We start from the raw sequence: 15,907 nt of genomic DNA, 5'->3' as shown, positions 1-15,907 counted from the left end.
TTCGGTTTCATTTGATTTTAATTTTAATTTGCATTGAATCAATTTTGATCTTAAACTGATTCTTAGTCAAATCTAACCCAACCCAATCTAATTTTACTGAAAATTAATTGAAAATTATAAAAATGCTTTTACAATAAATTAAAAAAAAGAAGATCACATATAAACGCGAATTGATTTGGAAATGAAAAGATCCCTAACGAGAATTGAATCAAAATCCAACCATATTTGGTTATCAAACCAAATTAAAGATTTTCTTCCCAGTTTTACTTCCCTTCAGTTGTCTCCTCTGGTCTCTGTGCACCTTTCCTTCCCATCAATGAAAGCTTCTTCGGTTCTTCCCAATTTCGTCGTCGGAAAATTGCGTAAGCACTCGTCTCACTTTGGCGTTTGGAAACAATAACCACTCTCCCTTTTCTTTGTGGGTGCAGGCGCAATCCTTATGGAGTTGACTGAGGTGAGTTATGCGACTTCATTTAATTCTAACTTTTACTTGGTTTTGTAGAAACGAAATACTGATTTTTTTTCTCAATTATAATTTTATTTTCTTTTGTAAATACCCAACTGGGTATACAATGTATTTCAATGCAAATGACTCTTCAGTCTTCACAGAGTGATGTACGCTTGCTTGTAAGACATTCGCTACTCACCAATTACATGTGATGATTTTATTATCTTCTTTGATTGTGGAAAATCTCTCTAATACTGAACAAATTGGAAGTGTTCTTTTACTTCTGTTGCCCCTTTTCTTATTTTCTTGTGTGTTTCTTTTATGAAGAGGATTTTTTTTTTTTTTCTAACCTGTTGGAGACAAATGGGTGGATCTGGCTAACCTTCAGCAGATATGCAGATGTTGATACAGCATTGCACTCAGAAGAGTATGCTCTTTTCAAAGGTTTTCATGTAACATCCTTATTATTCTCGCAGCTATAGTGCTACTTTCTTTTTTGTGGGCCCTTGACGAAACTTTGTGTGGTACTGAGCAAAGTTGCAATCTTTATCAACAGGATAACTAGGTTGCTGAGTTCATTATAAGGAATCGTTTCCCACTTAGCATTGATTTCTAATGATTCTTTTTTTTTTTCAATAAGCATGTTTCTGTTCAGTTGGAACAATGTAATAATTATCCACCTACATTTTCCTATCTACTTTTAAAAAATAGTTTACATGAGCTTTGTCATGATTCTTGGAATTGCTATTCTGAATTGAGTTCTGTTTTTATCTCAGTTGCATCTTATCATTTTTCAGGTTTTACTGGGTTCTTGTAAAAATAGCTTCTGCAATGATCGTCTTGTGTCCGCAGCCCCCAAACTACATAGAGCATCTTATATAACTTCGAAGTACAGAACTTGCAAAAGATTTTCTGTTATGTCTGGTGATGTTCCAAGGAGCTTTCCTAGTGGCGATGCCACTACACACCGTGATCCTAGGAGTTACGAAGTTGTGGTTGCTGCGACTCATGATATGGGCATTGGGAAGGATGGGAAGTTACCATGGAGCTTACCATCTGACCTTAAATTTTTCAAGGAGCTTACATTGAGCACGTCAAATCCTGGGAAAAAGAATGCGGTGATAATGGGTAGGAAAACATGGGAGAGCATTCCTTTCAGGTACAGACCCCTACCGGGACGTTTGAATGTTGTCCTGACTCGTTCTGGAAGTTTTGACATCACAGCTGCAAAAAATGTTGTAATATGTGGAAGCATTCCATCAGCTCTGGAATTACTGGCAGAAGCACCTTACTCTTTCTCAATTGAGAGGGTGTTTGTCATAGGAGGTGGTCAGATATTGAGGTAATGTGCTTCTGAATGAATAAATTGCACGCTCGTATCTGTCCACATGGCAAATATTGATTTTTTTTTTTTTAACTACAGGGAAACAATTAACGCACCAGGATGTGATGCCATCCACATTACTGAAATTGAGACAAGCATTGAATGTGACACCTTCATTCCAGCTATTGATTCTTCTTTATTTCACCTTTGGTACTCATCTCTACCATTAGTGGAAAACAATATTCGATATTCTTTTGTGACTTATGTTCGTGTAAAGAATTCAGAAAATGGAACTCCTTTTAAAAGCACCGCAGCAAAGTATAATGGTAATCTAAATTCCACCAAGTTTGAGACAAAGAATTTTTCCTTTCTTCCAAAGGTTATTTTTGAGAAACATGATGAGTATATGTATCTAAGACTGGTTGAAGAAATTATTTCAAGTGGAATCCTGAAAGATGACAGGACAGGGACTGGTACCCTATCAAAATTTGGGTGTCAGGTAATACCAAACTTGGACTTTCTATAAATGTTTCTGCTCATTTCTTTTTCACATTTTTGTCTCTATTTCTTCTGCCTCATTGAAAGACATTTTTGTCCTGCACTTAATTATTGATACTTGCTACACTTACAGATGCGTTACAATCTGCGCAGATCTTTTCCACTCCTTACAACCAAGGTATCTGTTCCCTTCTAAAGTTTATCCCATTTGTTTTATAATAACTAGTTTTTTGGAAAATATTGATAGTCTTCAATTGTCAAATACTCGTCATAGTTTATTATGCAGTTATGTAATATTTTTCATCTGCAATATCTAAAATGCTAGTCACGGCTATCATTTTCTGAATACACAGAGAGTGTTTTGGAGAGGAGTTGTTGAAGAACTTTTATGGTTTATTAGTGGTTCAACAAATGCAAAGGTGATAATATCTTCAAGAACTTTGAATTATGTTTTTCTCTTCCTTTTTTATGTTTTTATGCAATCAAATGCTACACTTGAACAATTTAAAACATCTGCTATCCATCCATAAAAGGAAAATATTGTTACGTTTAATTTTTTTTTTTCTTCCTCTTCTACTTGTGACAGGACTTTTTTCTTATGTCATAATTAGTTTTACTGCAATTGCTGTAACTAATGCTAAGCAATCATACCAATTTTGAGCATGAAGATATATTTCCTGAAGTTTTATAGCTTTAATATATCAATTACATTCTGGAGAGAATTTGGTCAAGTATTTTCTTGCAATAGGTTCTACAGAAGAAAAATGTTCACATCTGGGATGGAAATGGATCGAGAGACTACCTTCACAGGTAACCTCTCAAATATGAAAAATTGCCTTTGTCTGTACAAACACAACTGATGTATCTATATTATTCAGTATTGGCCTGAAAGATAGAGAACAGGGCGACTTAGGACCCATATATGGCTTCCAATGGAGACACTTCGGTGCTAGGTTAGTGTTTAGCATTCCTCATAAGGGAATTTCAATGTCTTTTTTCATTTTTCTATTATTGTCTTAAAGTTTTTCTACAGATATACAGACATGCATGCTGACTACACAGGGCAAGGGTTTGATCAACTAGAAGATGTTGTTGACAAGATCAAGAATAGACCAGATGACAGACGCATTATCCTCGCAGCATGGAATCCGTCAGATCTCAAATTAATGGCACTCCCACCTTGTCACATGTTTGCACAGGTTTGGGATATTCTTGTTCTCTTTATCCTTTATCTTGTGTGTGTGTCTGTGTTCTAATATTCTGGTTAATAATAATTTCTTTTGTTGTGGAAGAATTATCACTGGCTCTGTTTGTTAATTAATTGCAGTTTTATGTGGCCAATGGGGAGTCACCTGTCAAATATCAGCGCTCTGCTGATATGGGTCTTGGAGTCCCATTTAACATTGCATCTTATGCTTTGCTGACTTGCATGATTGCTCATGTTTGTGGTGTGCATTTGTTTCTGGAATGTAATTCTTGTATATGTCAAACAAAATATAAGCCTCCATTTATGAACTCCTTTTTAACATTGCTCATTTTCATTTTAGAAGTAGCTTGCATGTCAATATCATCTTATACTTTTGACTTAAGAATTATTTTACATTTGCTTTACCCATGCAGGTCTTGTTCCTGGTGATTTTATCCATGTGATTGGAGATGCTCACATTTATAGAACTCATATCGGGCCTCTGCAGAAGCAGCTACAGAAGCTTCCTAGACCTTTTCCAGTATGTTAGACTATTAGAGTATTCTGAATTCAGTTGGATTGACTAAAACTCTTAGGAACTACATGCCATGATTATTGATTCCTTTGGTTTGAGGAGGTGGACTGGAAAAATACATGAAAAGAGGGAAAAAAAGAATACAAACATCACCAAGAGAGAGATAAAATGAATAGAAGGTAGCTAAGCTCACCGTTTTGCTTCAAAATGGTTCCTTCGGGTAAATGTGTCCAGTTGCATTATTGGGGAATATTTCTGTTGAGGGTTAACTACAGAAAATGTGCACGTTCAGTGTGTTGTCTAATTTATTGAATTTCTCAACAGCAGAGAGTTTTATAGACAATCCAACAGTGCATTACAACATTTTGCAAAAGTAGCATGAATAACCTGATATTACATGTCATGGCCAACAGGGCGTGGAATAGTCCATTAGTTTATCAAATCACTTTAGTGGGCATTGGGGGTTAGCTGAGTGAGTACAAGTTACCCTAGTTCCGCCACCCTTTACGCCTTTGTTTTGTTTTACATACTTCCGAAGAGGTCCCAAGAAGGTCCTGTTCTTATACACACAGATGCCTTCAATGACCTAGCACCTCATTATCAAGGACACGGGAAAGCTGTACGCTGCTGCCAATTTATTGGATCGCATCCTGCAGCCAAGATTGCAGGTCCCGATCTGAAACAATGCCCAGGCATCAATCTTGCTCATCTTCATACAGTTGCTGTTTAAATTATGAAATTTAGTAATCCAATTAGAACCTTAGGTGTCTAGAAGGGCATGAAACAGTCCGTTAATAATTTCACATGTAAATCATTGAAAGAATGTCACAGAGGGAGAATCTAGAACTACAAAATATGCAAACATGTAACATGGTACTGACAAACAGTAGCAATGTAGTAGCACCAGTCAAATTTGCCTACAATGGTCTACCAACCATGTAGTCAAATTTCTACAAAATATTCAGGTATATCATCAAAAGATAATATTATAAAGTTGAAATAACTGAAATGTTTCAAGAAATTGCCACCATTTAATAGGTTGACTTAGGACACAAAAACAGAAGTTGAGCACTTAACTGAACAAGAAGTTGCTCATTCAAATACCGCTTGAAATAGCCACCATTTAGTAGGTTGACTTGGAATCTCCATAGGATAGGACACAAAAACATAAGTTGAGCACTTAACTAAACAACAAGTTGCTCATTCAAATACCGTTTGTGTACACTTATTCACTTAAGCATGGATTATAGCTCAGTTAATCATAGATGAAAATCATGTTGCACAAAAATTTAATTATGCCAAAGAGGTAACAGAATCTAGAACTACAAAATATGCAAACGGAAGCATGTAACATGGTACTGACAAACAGTAGCAATGTAATAAAAAGCCCACAGTAGCACCAGTCAAATTTGCCTACAATGGTCTACCAACCATGTAGTCAAATTTCTACAAAATATTCAGGTATATCATCAAAAGATAATGTTATAAAGTTGAAATAACTGAAATGTTTCAAGAAATAGCCACCATTTAGTAGGTTGACTTAGGACACAAAAACAGAAGTTGAGCACTTAACTGAACAAGAAGTTGCTCATTCAAATACCGCTTGTGTACACTTATTCACTTAAGCAGAGCACTTAACTGAATAAGAAGTCTCATTCAAATACCGTTTGTGTACACTTATTCACTTAAGCATGGATTATAGCTCAGTCAATCATAAATGAAAATCATGTTGCACAAAAATTTAATGATGCCAAAGAGGTAACAGAATCTAGAACTACAAAATATGCAAACTGAAGCATGTAACATGATACTGACAAACAGTAGCAATGTAATAAAAAGCCCACAGTAGCACCATTCAAATTTGCCTACAATGGTCTACCAACCATGTAGTCAAATTTCTACAAAATATTCAGGTATATCATCAAAAGATAATGTTATAAAGTTGAAATAACTGAAATGTTTCAAGAAATAGCCATCATTTAGTAGGTTGACTAGGAATCTCCATAGGATAGGACACAAAAACAGAAGTTGAGCACTTAACTGAATAAGAAGTTGCTCATTCAAATACCGCTTGTGTACACTTATTCACTTAAGCATAGATTATAGCTCAGTTAATCATAGATAAAAATCATGTTGCACAAAAATTTAATTATGCCAAAAGGTAACAGAATCTAGAACTACAAAATATGCAAACGGAAGCATGTAACATGGTACTGACAAACAGTAGCAATGTAATAAAAAGCCCACAGTAACACCAGTCAAATTTGCCTACAATGGTCTACCAACCATGTAGTCAAATTTCTACAAAATATTCAAATATATAATCAAAAGATAATGTTATAAAGTTGAAATAACTGAAATGTTTCAAGAAATAGCCACCATTTAGTAGGTTGACTTAGGACACAAAAACAGAAGTTGAGCACTTAACTGAACAAGAAGTTGCTCATTCAAATACCGCTTGTGTACACTTATTCACTTAAGCATAGATTATAGCTCAGTTAATCATAGATGAAAATCATGTTGCACAAAAATTTAATGATGCCAAAGAGGTAACAGAATCTAGAACTACAAAATATGTAAACGGAAGCATGTAACATGGTACTGACAAACAGTAGCAATGTAATAAAAAGCCCACAGTAGCACCATTCAAATTTGCCTACAATGGTCTACCAACCATGTAGTCAAATTTCTACAAAATATTCAGGTATATCATCAAAAGATAATGTTATAAAGTTTAAATAACTGAAATGTTTCAAGAAATAGCCACCATTTAGTAGGTTGACTTGGAATCTCCAGAGGATAGGACACAAAAACAGAAGTTGAGCACTTAACTTGAACAAGAAGTTGAGCACTTAACTGAACAAGAAGTTGCTCATTCAAATACCGCTTGTGTACACTTATTCACTTAAGCATCGATTATAGCTCAGTTAATCATAGATGAAAATCATGTTGCACAAAAATTTAATGATGCCAAAGAGGTAACAGAATCTAGAACTACAAAATATGCAAACGGAAGCATGTAACATGGTACTGACAAACAGTAGCAATGTAATAAAAAGCCCACAGTAGCACCATTCAAATTTTCCTACAATGGTCTACCAACCATGTAATCAAATTTCTACAAAATATTCAGGTATATCATCAAAAGATAATCTTATAAAGTTGAAATAACTGAAATGTTTCAAGAAATAGCCACCATTTAGTAGGTTGACTTGGAATCTCCATAGGATAGGACACAAAAACATAAGTTGAGCACTTAACTGAACAAGAAGTTGCTCATTCAAATACCGTTTGTGTACACTTATTCACTTAAGCATGGATTATAGCTCAGTCAATCATAGATGAAAATCATGTTGCACAAAAATTTAATGATGCCAAAGAGGTAACAGAATTTATTTAGTGCCGACACCAACCCCCCCCCCCCCTTCACAGCGCCTTTCTTCTCTCCACTTAACTGAACAAGAAGTTGCTCATTCAAATACCGCTTGTGTACACTTATTCACTTAAGCATAGATGAAAATCATGTTGCACAAAAATTTATTGATACCAAAGAGGTAACAGAATTTATTTAGTGCCGACCACCACCCCCCCCCCCCCCTTGCCGCCTTTCTTCTCTCCACTTAACTGAACAAGAAGTTGCTCATTCAAATACCGCTTGTGTACACTTATTCACTTAAGCATAGATTGTAGCTCAGTTAATCATAGATGAAAATCATGTTGCACAAAAATTTAATGATACCAAAGAGGTAACATAATTTATTTAGTGCCGGCCACCACCCCCCCTTGCCGCTCTTTCTTCTCTCCACTTAACTGAACAAGAAGTTGCTCATTCAAATACCGCTTGTGTACACTTATTCACTTAAGCATAGATTATAGCTCAGTTAATCATAGATGAAAATGATGTTGCACAAAAATTTAATGATGCCAAAGAGGTAACAGAATTTTTTAAGTGCCGACACCCCCCCCCCCCCAACTGTTCCCTTTTTTTTTTTTCCTTTTCTCCCAAAACAAGCAGAAAACACCAAGGGAGAGGGAAAGAGCCTACAAGCCATTTTTACTACCATTGTCATGTGGCTTTCTATCCCCCCCCCCCCCCCCCCGGGCCCCCCAAAAAGAAAAAGAAAAAAAATCCCATCAGATGACAAATGAAGGTAGAAAGCTGAATAATCTCCACATCAAACATCTATCAACAAATGGAGTTGCTTGTAGATTGTTATGGAAAGTCGATATATTTTATACATATATTCCTATTTAGCGTAGGATCTATAGATCTATATCCCTACACGAGGGTAGAGATTTATATTCCTAATTAGTAAAGCTAATTTTAGGGATGTTTGTATAGAAATATATGATTTTCTATTCTATCAAAAATAGAAGAAAAATAAATAAAGATATAGTTAATAAAGATGTAGTTCTTATGGTTCTCTTCATTTTCTTATTCTTCTAATTCTTAACATGGTATCAATGCTCTCGACTCATTAGGGCTTCGACACTATTCACAGGCACTGCTTATCAATATTGTTCATATAAGGATCCACCTACTGTTTTGTCTCCATTATTTCTCACTAGCATAGCCTTTGGAGAGGGAAGTGCAACCTTATGTGTTTGCTCCGTGTTGATGTTTCCCAATCAGCGTTGCCTTTTGTGAGGAAAGTGCAACCTTGATAGTTGTTTTGTATTTTGGTGCTTTGTGCTAGTGTCTTTGTGTAGATATTTATGAATCTGCTTTGTGAACTTCTGTTTATGTCATTTGTAAGTTGTGAAGAAGTTATTGACTTCGATAAGAATCTCATTAAGGGAAAGTGTTGGAATTGATGAATGCTCCAACTTAAAGGGGAGTTTTATGGAAAGTTAATATATTTTTTATATATTAGTATTTAATGTAGGATTTATATTTCTAAATAGGTAGAGATTTGTATTCCTAATTAGTATAGCATAATTTTAGGGATTAGCTAAAATAATTTTAGTGATATTTATACATAAATGTGTGATCTTCTATTCTAACAAAGATAGAAGAAATGATAACAAAGATGTAGTCTTTATGATTCTCTTCCTTTCTTTTTTTTTTATAATCTTTCTTAATTCTTCTAATTCTTAAATTCTTAACATAGATAAATCAATTCAATCACATACAAAATCTCTCATAGTTGATAGCACTATTAAACCTTTGAGAAAGGTCAATAAAATACTATCTAGACTTTTGGAGCTAATGCTAAAAGAGCATTGCTTGGAGCAGACCCACGGATGGCATGGAATTTTAAACATATCTATGTTACAGAAATGGAGCAGATTATTCGTAAACCTAAGATGAAATATGACAAAGCGTTAGGCTTTAGCATTTTTTGACCTCCATATAAATGTATCTCTAAAATAAGTAGAGAGTATGAAAAAGATCCATAGCTAACTTCAACTAGATTGGATTAATGCTTATTGTGTTGAATGTAGTATTTGAAAACAATAGCTAAAAATCCCAATAGCTTCATTGCACATTTACATTCCAAAACGTAAAGTCGTCATCAACTATTCAATGAGCATAGTTAGTAACTCAAGGGAATGTGATTTATGACAAGCATCGAATCTAATAATACAAGTTTAAAGATCAAAGACAATGAATGACATCTGTAGTTCAGTCCTATTTTCAGAGTTCTCAAGACATCACATATCAAAAAGAGGACTCCTTGCACCCAAAAACTCATAATGGATGAAATAAAACTCAAATTCAAGAGTCAAAGACCACTCATGTTGCTAAAGAAGAAGAAGGAGGAGGAGGAAAAATATGACAATAGAAACAGAATTATTCACATCTGTACGGGAAATTCAATCTTTCCAGCAAGTAAAGAAAATGATAAATTTTGTGAGCCAAGAGATGAAAAATTGACATCTTAATTTTTACAAGCCATATACCAATAACTAAAGAAAAAGATGACCACACCAAACTACTTACACTTACCAGTAAAATTTTAAGTAAAGTGAGAATGCTCCAGAGTCTAGTTGAATGTCACTTCATACTTTCTTAAGCCTCCATAACCAGAGTGTCGCCTTTCATGTGTTTTGTTTCCGCTGCCTGAACATAGGAGTTCAGTATCTTCTTGTCCTTTTCATAATAGGTTTCCATCTTATTTAAAGGTTTCAAATCCAAGTCGATGAAATTCACCTAAGGAAGTTACAGCATAAATGAAATAACAAAATATAAGCAAAGGCATGGTGCTAGTTGTTATTGAGAGATAAATTGATCAAATAATAATACCTACCAACTTTATATCTACTATGTGATTTAAGATAAAATTGAAATGGGTTAAAGGCCTACCTTGTAATCAAAGTTTTGGTTGGTTGATTTCAGATATATACTGCTATATGGAGACCAAAAATCCGTATCTTCCCTTGGTTTAAAACTGATCATCAAACTACAGTCCTTTGCAGTTGCAGCTATTAAATAATCCTTTACCATCTTCAAGCTCTCATCCAAAGGAATGGAATGCAAGGAGGCATACCTAGGTTGAAGTCTTGCTTCATCCAATTCACTACATACCATGCAAGGCTGAGAAATAATGTTATAATAAGCATGAATTGCCCCTTCAATGTCAAAATTATCAAGCTTTTGGACTTCAAGAAGCCGATCCAGTACTCGAGAACTATAGACTGTCTCAGCCACAAGCTCTATGAAACTCCTTGTACGCAAACCATCATCTGCCTGGATGAGTCCCTTCAGTGCATCTTCAAAAGCCTTTTCAATCACACAACTAGTTTTATTTGTGCCACCACCCAAGCCCCCAAATATAATAGATCCATTTAAGAATACGCGGAAATTGTTCTGCGGGGTGTTGTAAAGATCATTGATAGCTTTATGTATTCTTTCCTTGGAACCAGAGAAAATATCCAATGGATCATATTGACTTAACTCCGATATCTGAAAAATTAACACGTTTGAGAGAATAGAAATTATAAAATAGATAAAAGACCTCATCATTGAGGTCCACAAGCCTTTTACAGCTAGTATTAACAATACTAATGAATAAGCATTAGATTCCCCTGAACCAAGTCATATATGATTGCTGACAATAGGTAAATCAATACACAGCATCATTGAAGTAACTATGCCATGAGACCATATCAAAGGGTAGAAAATTACCTCACGTTCGTGCAACTTGAGGACTTGGTGCATTCTAAAACGAGTTGTGCTCCTTTTAATGACATTTCTTTCAGCTATGAATCTTGATGAAGGGAGAAATCCACATTTTGGCTACTTCATGGAAAAAATTAGTGAAGTCATAAAGCCAATAATGAAAAGACATTACTCAATAAGAGAATAAATGTGAAAAACATTAAATTGCATGTCAGTACCTTTATTTCAACAGATATACAAGGCCCAACATTAAGAATACCTGGAATGAAGAAAGCAGAATAAATTAAAACTTCTAGATATTATGTTAAATTAATCCACTTTTAAAGTATTTAGGACTTTCAAAAGTGGGCAACATAGAAGCCAAATTGACTTCCTCTTAACCAGGAAGACAAATAGAGCTCTATGCAAGGATTACAAGGTCATTCCAGAAGAGGCTTTAACAAGTCAACATCGGTTAGTGGTCTTGAATATCAAGTTTAGGAACAATTCAAGTAAGGTCAGAAGAAATAGTGTAGTTCGAACAAAATGGTAGGAGTTCAAAGGAGTAAAGCAAGTGAAGTTCAAAAATAAGCTTCTCAAGTCCGAAGCATGGAAGCTGGATATGGAGGCCAATGGTATGTGGATACAGATGACATCAAAGATTAGAAAAGTAGCTAGAAAAGTACTTGAAGAGTATAGAGGACATGGACCACTCTCAAAAGAGAGATGATGGTGGAATGAGAAAGTACAAAAAGTAGTGAAGAGAAAGAGGGAATGGTATGAGAAATTAACTAAGTGTGATAATAATGAGGCATATAAACAGTACAAGATAGCAAAGAAAGAGTCAAAAAAGGCAGTTAGTCAAGCAAGAGCGCAGGCTTTTGAAAAGTTATATGACAAACTTGAAACTAAAGAAGGGGAGAAAGATATTTATAGATTAGCAAGGAGGAGAAAGATATTTATAGATTAGCAAGGAGGAGAGAAAAGAAATGTCAAGATTTTAATCAAATTAGGTGCATTAGGATAAAGAAGGAAAAGTGTTGGTAAAAGATAAGGACATTAAAAAAAGATGGAGAAATTATTTTGATGATCTCTTTAATAATAGTCAAAATGGTAATAGCATGAATATAAACTACAGAGCAATAGAAAAGAATGTGAATTATACTAAAAGGATTAAATTTTTAGAAGTAAAAAAAGCACTTAAGAGAATGAAAGTGGGTATAGCCTGTGGACCCGATGGAATACCAATTGAAGTGTGGAAGTATTTGAGAGATATGAAAGTGGAATGCCTGATGAATGGAGGAGTATTTTAGTACCTATTTTTAAAAATAAGAGAAACATATAAAGTTGCTTAAATTCATGAGCCATACTATGAAATTGTGGAAGAGAGTTGTGGAACATCGATTACGTCATGATACTTCTATCTCTCCCAATCAATTTGGCTTCATGCCCAGCCGTTTAACTATGGAAGCGATCTTTCTGATTAGAAACTTAATGGAGAAATATAGAGATATGAAGAAAGATCTACACATGGTTTTTATCGATTTGGAGAAAGCTTATGATAGTGTTCCAAGAAATGTCTTATAGAGAATATTAGAACAAAAGAGGATATCTATTAGTTACATACAAGTGTTGAAAGATATGTATGAAGGAGCAACTACTATTGTGCGCACAGTGGAAGGGACACGAGATTTTCCTATCTCAGTTGGATTACACCAAGGTTCAGCTGTAGTCCCATACCTTTTTATATTAATTTTAGATGAATTGGCGAAACATATACAAGAGAGTATCCCTTGGTGCATGATGTTTGCGGATGATATAGTTCTAATAGATGAGACACGAGAAGGAGTCAATAGAAAGTTAGAGCTTTGGAGAAACACTTTAGAGTCAAAGGGCTTTAAGTTAAATAGAACGAATACATAACACATGCATTGCAAGTTCAGTGAAGGCCGAACTGATGACGGGGAATGAGTAAATTTGGATGGAGTGGTACTGTCCCAAAATAATCACTTTAAATATCTCGGCTCAATCCTTCAAGTAGATGGGGGATGTGAGAAGGATGTTAGTCATAAAATTAAAGCCAAATGGTTGAAATGAAGACATGTCACGAGAGTATTATGTGATCGCAGGATTCCCAAGAAATTGAAAAAAAAAATTTTACCATACAGCCATACGAATGGCCATGTTATATGGTAATGAGTGTTGGACACTGAAATAGTCGTATGTGTCTAAGATAAGAGTTAAAGAGATGAGAATATTAAGGTGGATGAGTAGCCATACTAGACTAGATAAAGTCTGTAATGAGAGTATTAGAGAAAAGGTAGGAGTGGTGCCAATTGAGGATAAGTTGAGAGAAATGAGATTGAGATGGTTTGGTCATGTGAAGCGTAGACATACGGAGGCTCCAGTTAAACAAGTAAAGCACATTAGGTAAGAGGATAAAAAAAAAAGGAGTAAACCTAAACTGACTTGGATGAGAGTAATACAACATAACCTAGAAGTATTACATGTTTTCAAGAATTTAACCCAAAATCGTTTAGGGTGTAGAAAAAAAACCCATATAGCCGATCCCAAACTCCAAATTTTTGGGATAAAAATTTAGTTGAATTGAGTTAAATTTTAAAGTATTTAGGAAACTTTAGACCTTATTTCACATATTTAACAGTTTTATCACATGAGATAAGGGCTGAAGGCTTTTAACAGTCATTCTAGGTAGGTTAGCATCCAGTTGCACATATTATAGTGAGGGAGCATGTAAACCATTCCCTAATGCTGCCTCAGAAGTCAAAGCATTAAAAAGGAAGGGTTTTAGTGATAGAATCAGAAGAAAAATAAATAGAATAGAATTTAATTTAGGAAGACAATTTAGCTATTTGCGTCCTTTGGACTAAAATAAGCTATCAGATTAAAGATCCTGTTTTCCTAATTAGTTTAACCGTGAAAGAATAAGAAAATAAAATAATTGTACCTACAAAAGTGCAGCGTATAAAACATGTCAAATCACAACCAGTTTCAACAGTTTGCAGGTTTAAAAAAAAAATCAAGAACATGGTAATTACCACTGGGAAATAAGGAATGATCGCTCATGAGAAGCACGAAATTACGTTGTGTGTCAATCTTGGCAGCATCAACTCGCCAAGCAGGACGCTGGCAGATCACTTTCTTCTCTATAGATTCAAGAAACTCTCGAGATACAAGGACATGCGTCTGCCAAGTTCCAAGGAGGTCACATCAGAAATCCTCATTAAAGAAATTATTTTTCCTTAAATTGATTAGGCAAATGCTACATATAATTTCCTCAACCGTTCTCACATGGACTTGCAACCAAGAGGGATACCCACAATTCCCTAAATATAAACATATGATAATCTCTATAAATATCTACGTTAAAAGGACCACAAAGAAGCAAAATAAACAAAAATCCCCGCAAATTATCCAGAGACAAGAACTAAATTAATGACCAGATTTACATTAAACAGAAAAAAAAAATAAATAATAAAGAAGTTAGCACTAGAAAAGCAAGAGGGAAAGGGTAAGAAGAAAAGGCATACATACACCAGCATCAACGTGTTCGGGACCCAACAAAGGGCTTATAACATGCTGCACATAAAGCAACTCCGCTGATTCTTTTGTAGGAGACGATATTAACTCTTCTAATTCTCTCCATAGCAACGTTTCATGCTCTGTTAAAACAGTGTGATCAACCAGACAACGCGAAGAGCTGTTGCTAGCTACTTTTTGTATTCTCATCACCTTCCCAATCTGTGTTATTATAGTAGCATACATTACATATCAAACAAAACAGTTTCAAAAAAAAAAAGAGTTGGATACGTTTTTTTCTAAAGAGAAAATTATTAGGCAATTGATTTTTCTTACTCCACTCTAAAATTCCCATATAATGCATTAGCTAAAAGGGAATCTACTTTTCACTGAGAAAATATAAACAAAAATGTAAAATTCCAATTAGAGTCAATGAACTCACAAAAACGGTAGAGGAGCCGGTGTAAGAGAGGACTAGATTAGCAGCACCTTCACCTCTGTAAATCCAATCAGCTGCGTCCTTTTGCTCTAATTTGATCTCCATTTGGTGAACCTGGTAAGCTCTCTACAGTTCATTACACCATCGGATTACACCTCTCCAAATAAACAAATAAATAACCAAAAAATAAAGGCAAGAAGAAAAATAGGATAAATAATTACCTAGAAAGAACTGACAAAAAAAAATCTCTGATTAGAAATCTAAACTATCAACCCTAGAAGACAAGCACTCGCACACTATACTAATCTCAAAGAATCACAATAAGAGATCCAAATTAAAGGATGCTGCACCTTTGCTTTACTCTCTCTGAGCTGAGCTCCACAGAGCTGAATTTAAAGGCGCGAATTGCAAATTGAAGTGGAGAAAAGTAGCGGAAAAAGTGAAAAGTTGGGTAGCGGAACGCTTTACTTGTTAGGAAAAGAGAGAGACCATTTTCAATTCGATTTTATCATTCTAGCTTGGACTCTCTACAGTTGACCTATTGGACGCTCATCGCTACTGTGATATGTGCGCCTTGCTTCGGTTGCTGTACCATGGGGACTAGTCGGTCATTTCAGTTTCAAAAGTACAAAAATGGAATCCAATGCTTGTGCGGATTCACGAGAATAATTTTTGTGGGGGCACGTATCTTATCGTTACCCTGACCGAAATCCCACTTGATTTTAATGGCAAGAAGCCAAAAAAAAAGGTAAAGGCCGGCATTATTTATGCCGGACAATGGCCACGTGATCTATGACGTTGTTCGCGTGGATCGGCAAGAGGATGAATTTTGGAC

The 15,907-nt window shown here is 35.1% G+C and overlaps 2 protein-coding genes across 10 annotated transcripts; one reads left to right on the top strand and one right to left on the bottom strand.

Annotated features, from left to right (window-relative positions):
* The first annotated feature begins 114 nt into the window (after window positions 1-114).
* LOC110658623 (bifunctional dihydrofolate reductase-thymidylate synthase) lies at window positions 115-10,895 on the top strand. 4 transcript variants are annotated; one of them, XR_009141865.1, is made up of 10 exons: window positions 115-892; window positions 1,246-1,790; window positions 1,872-2,271; window positions 2,404-2,448; window positions 2,624-2,689; window positions 3,019-3,080; window positions 3,149-3,223; window positions 3,304-3,469; window positions 3,891-3,997; window positions 10,332-10,895. XR_009141865.1 is itself a non-coding variant. In XM_058130806.1 (9 exons), the coding sequence occupies exons 1-9, from the start codon at window positions 842-844 to the stop codon at window positions 3,918-3,920; spliced, it is 1,440 nt and encodes a 479-aa protein (XP_057986789.1). In that variant the 5' UTR covers window positions 116-841; the 3' UTR covers window positions 3,921-4,334. The 4 variants fall into 4 exon arrangements, 3 of the variants coding, with proteins under 3 accessions (XP_057986789.1, XP_021672002.2, XP_021672000.2); XM_058130806.1 differs by lacking the exon at window positions 10,332-10,895 and having other exon boundaries at window positions 116-892; window positions 3,891-4,334; XM_021816310.2 differs by lacking the exon at window positions 10,332-10,895 and having other exon boundaries at window positions 771-875; window positions 3,891-4,334.
* LOC110658624 (inositol-pentakisphosphate 2-kinase) lies at window positions 4,654-15,654 on the bottom strand. 6 transcript variants are annotated; one of them, XR_009141866.1, is made up of 9 exons: window positions 15,423-15,652; window positions 15,076-15,198; window positions 14,649-14,855; window positions 14,153-14,300; window positions 11,333-11,373; window positions 11,121-11,231; window positions 10,299-10,898; window positions 9,942-10,145; window positions 4,654-4,713 (listed from the first exon to the last, which is right to left on the bottom strand). XR_009141866.1 is itself a non-coding variant. In XM_058130812.1 (8 exons), exons 2-8 carry the CDS (start codon window positions 15,175-15,177, stop codon window positions 10,005-10,007), a joined length of 1,305 nt encoding a protein of 434 aa, XP_057986795.1. In that variant the 5' UTR covers window positions 15,178-15,198; window positions 15,423-15,654; the 3' UTR covers window positions 9,071-10,004. The 6 variants fall into 6 exon arrangements, 5 of the variants coding, with proteins under 5 accessions (XP_057986795.1, XP_057986793.1, XP_057986791.1 ...); XM_058130812.1 differs by lacking the exon at window positions 4,654-4,713 and having other exon boundaries at window positions 9,071-10,145; window positions 14,198-14,300; window positions 15,423-15,654; XM_058130810.1 differs by lacking the exon at window positions 4,654-4,713 and having other exon boundaries at window positions 9,071-10,145; window positions 15,076-15,186; window positions 15,423-15,654.
* Between the last annotated feature and the right edge of the window lie 253 nt (window positions 15,655-15,907).

The sequence above is a fragment of the Hevea brasiliensis genome, chromosome 12 (genome assembly GCF_030052815.1).
Source record: "Hevea brasiliensis isolate MT/VB/25A 57/8 chromosome 12, ASM3005281v1, whole genome shotgun sequence".
NCBI lineage: Eukaryota > Viridiplantae > Streptophyta > Magnoliopsida > Malpighiales > Euphorbiaceae > Hevea > Hevea brasiliensis.
Note: the sequence above shows the minus strand (reverse complement) of the source record. Positions and strands in the feature narration are given on the sequence as shown.

Coding starts and splice junctions, on each gene's coding strand:
- LOC110658623 (XM_058130806.1), top strand. CDS start 842: ATGCAGATGTTGATACAGCATTGCACTCAGAAGAGTATGCTCTTTTCA. Junction 893..1,245: donor AGAGTATGCTCTTTTCAAAG/GTTTTCATGTAA, acceptor ATCATTTTTCAG/GTTTTACTGGGTTCTTGTAA. Junction 2,449..2,623: donor TTCCACTCCTTACAACCAAG/GTATCTGTTCCC, acceptor CTGAATACACAG/AGAGTGTTTTGGAGAGGAGT.
- LOC110658624 (XM_058130810.1), bottom strand. CDS start 15,177: ATGGAGATCAAATTAGAGCAAAAGGACGCAGCTGATTGGATTTACAGA. Junction 14,856..15,075: donor CCGGCTCCTCTACCGTTTTT/GTGAGTTCATTG, acceptor ATAATAACACAG/ATTGGGAAGGTGATGAGAAT. Junction 10,146..10,298: donor ACCAAAACTTTGATTACAAG/GTAGGCCTTTAA, acceptor TAACTTCCTTAG/GTGAATTTCATCGACTTGGA.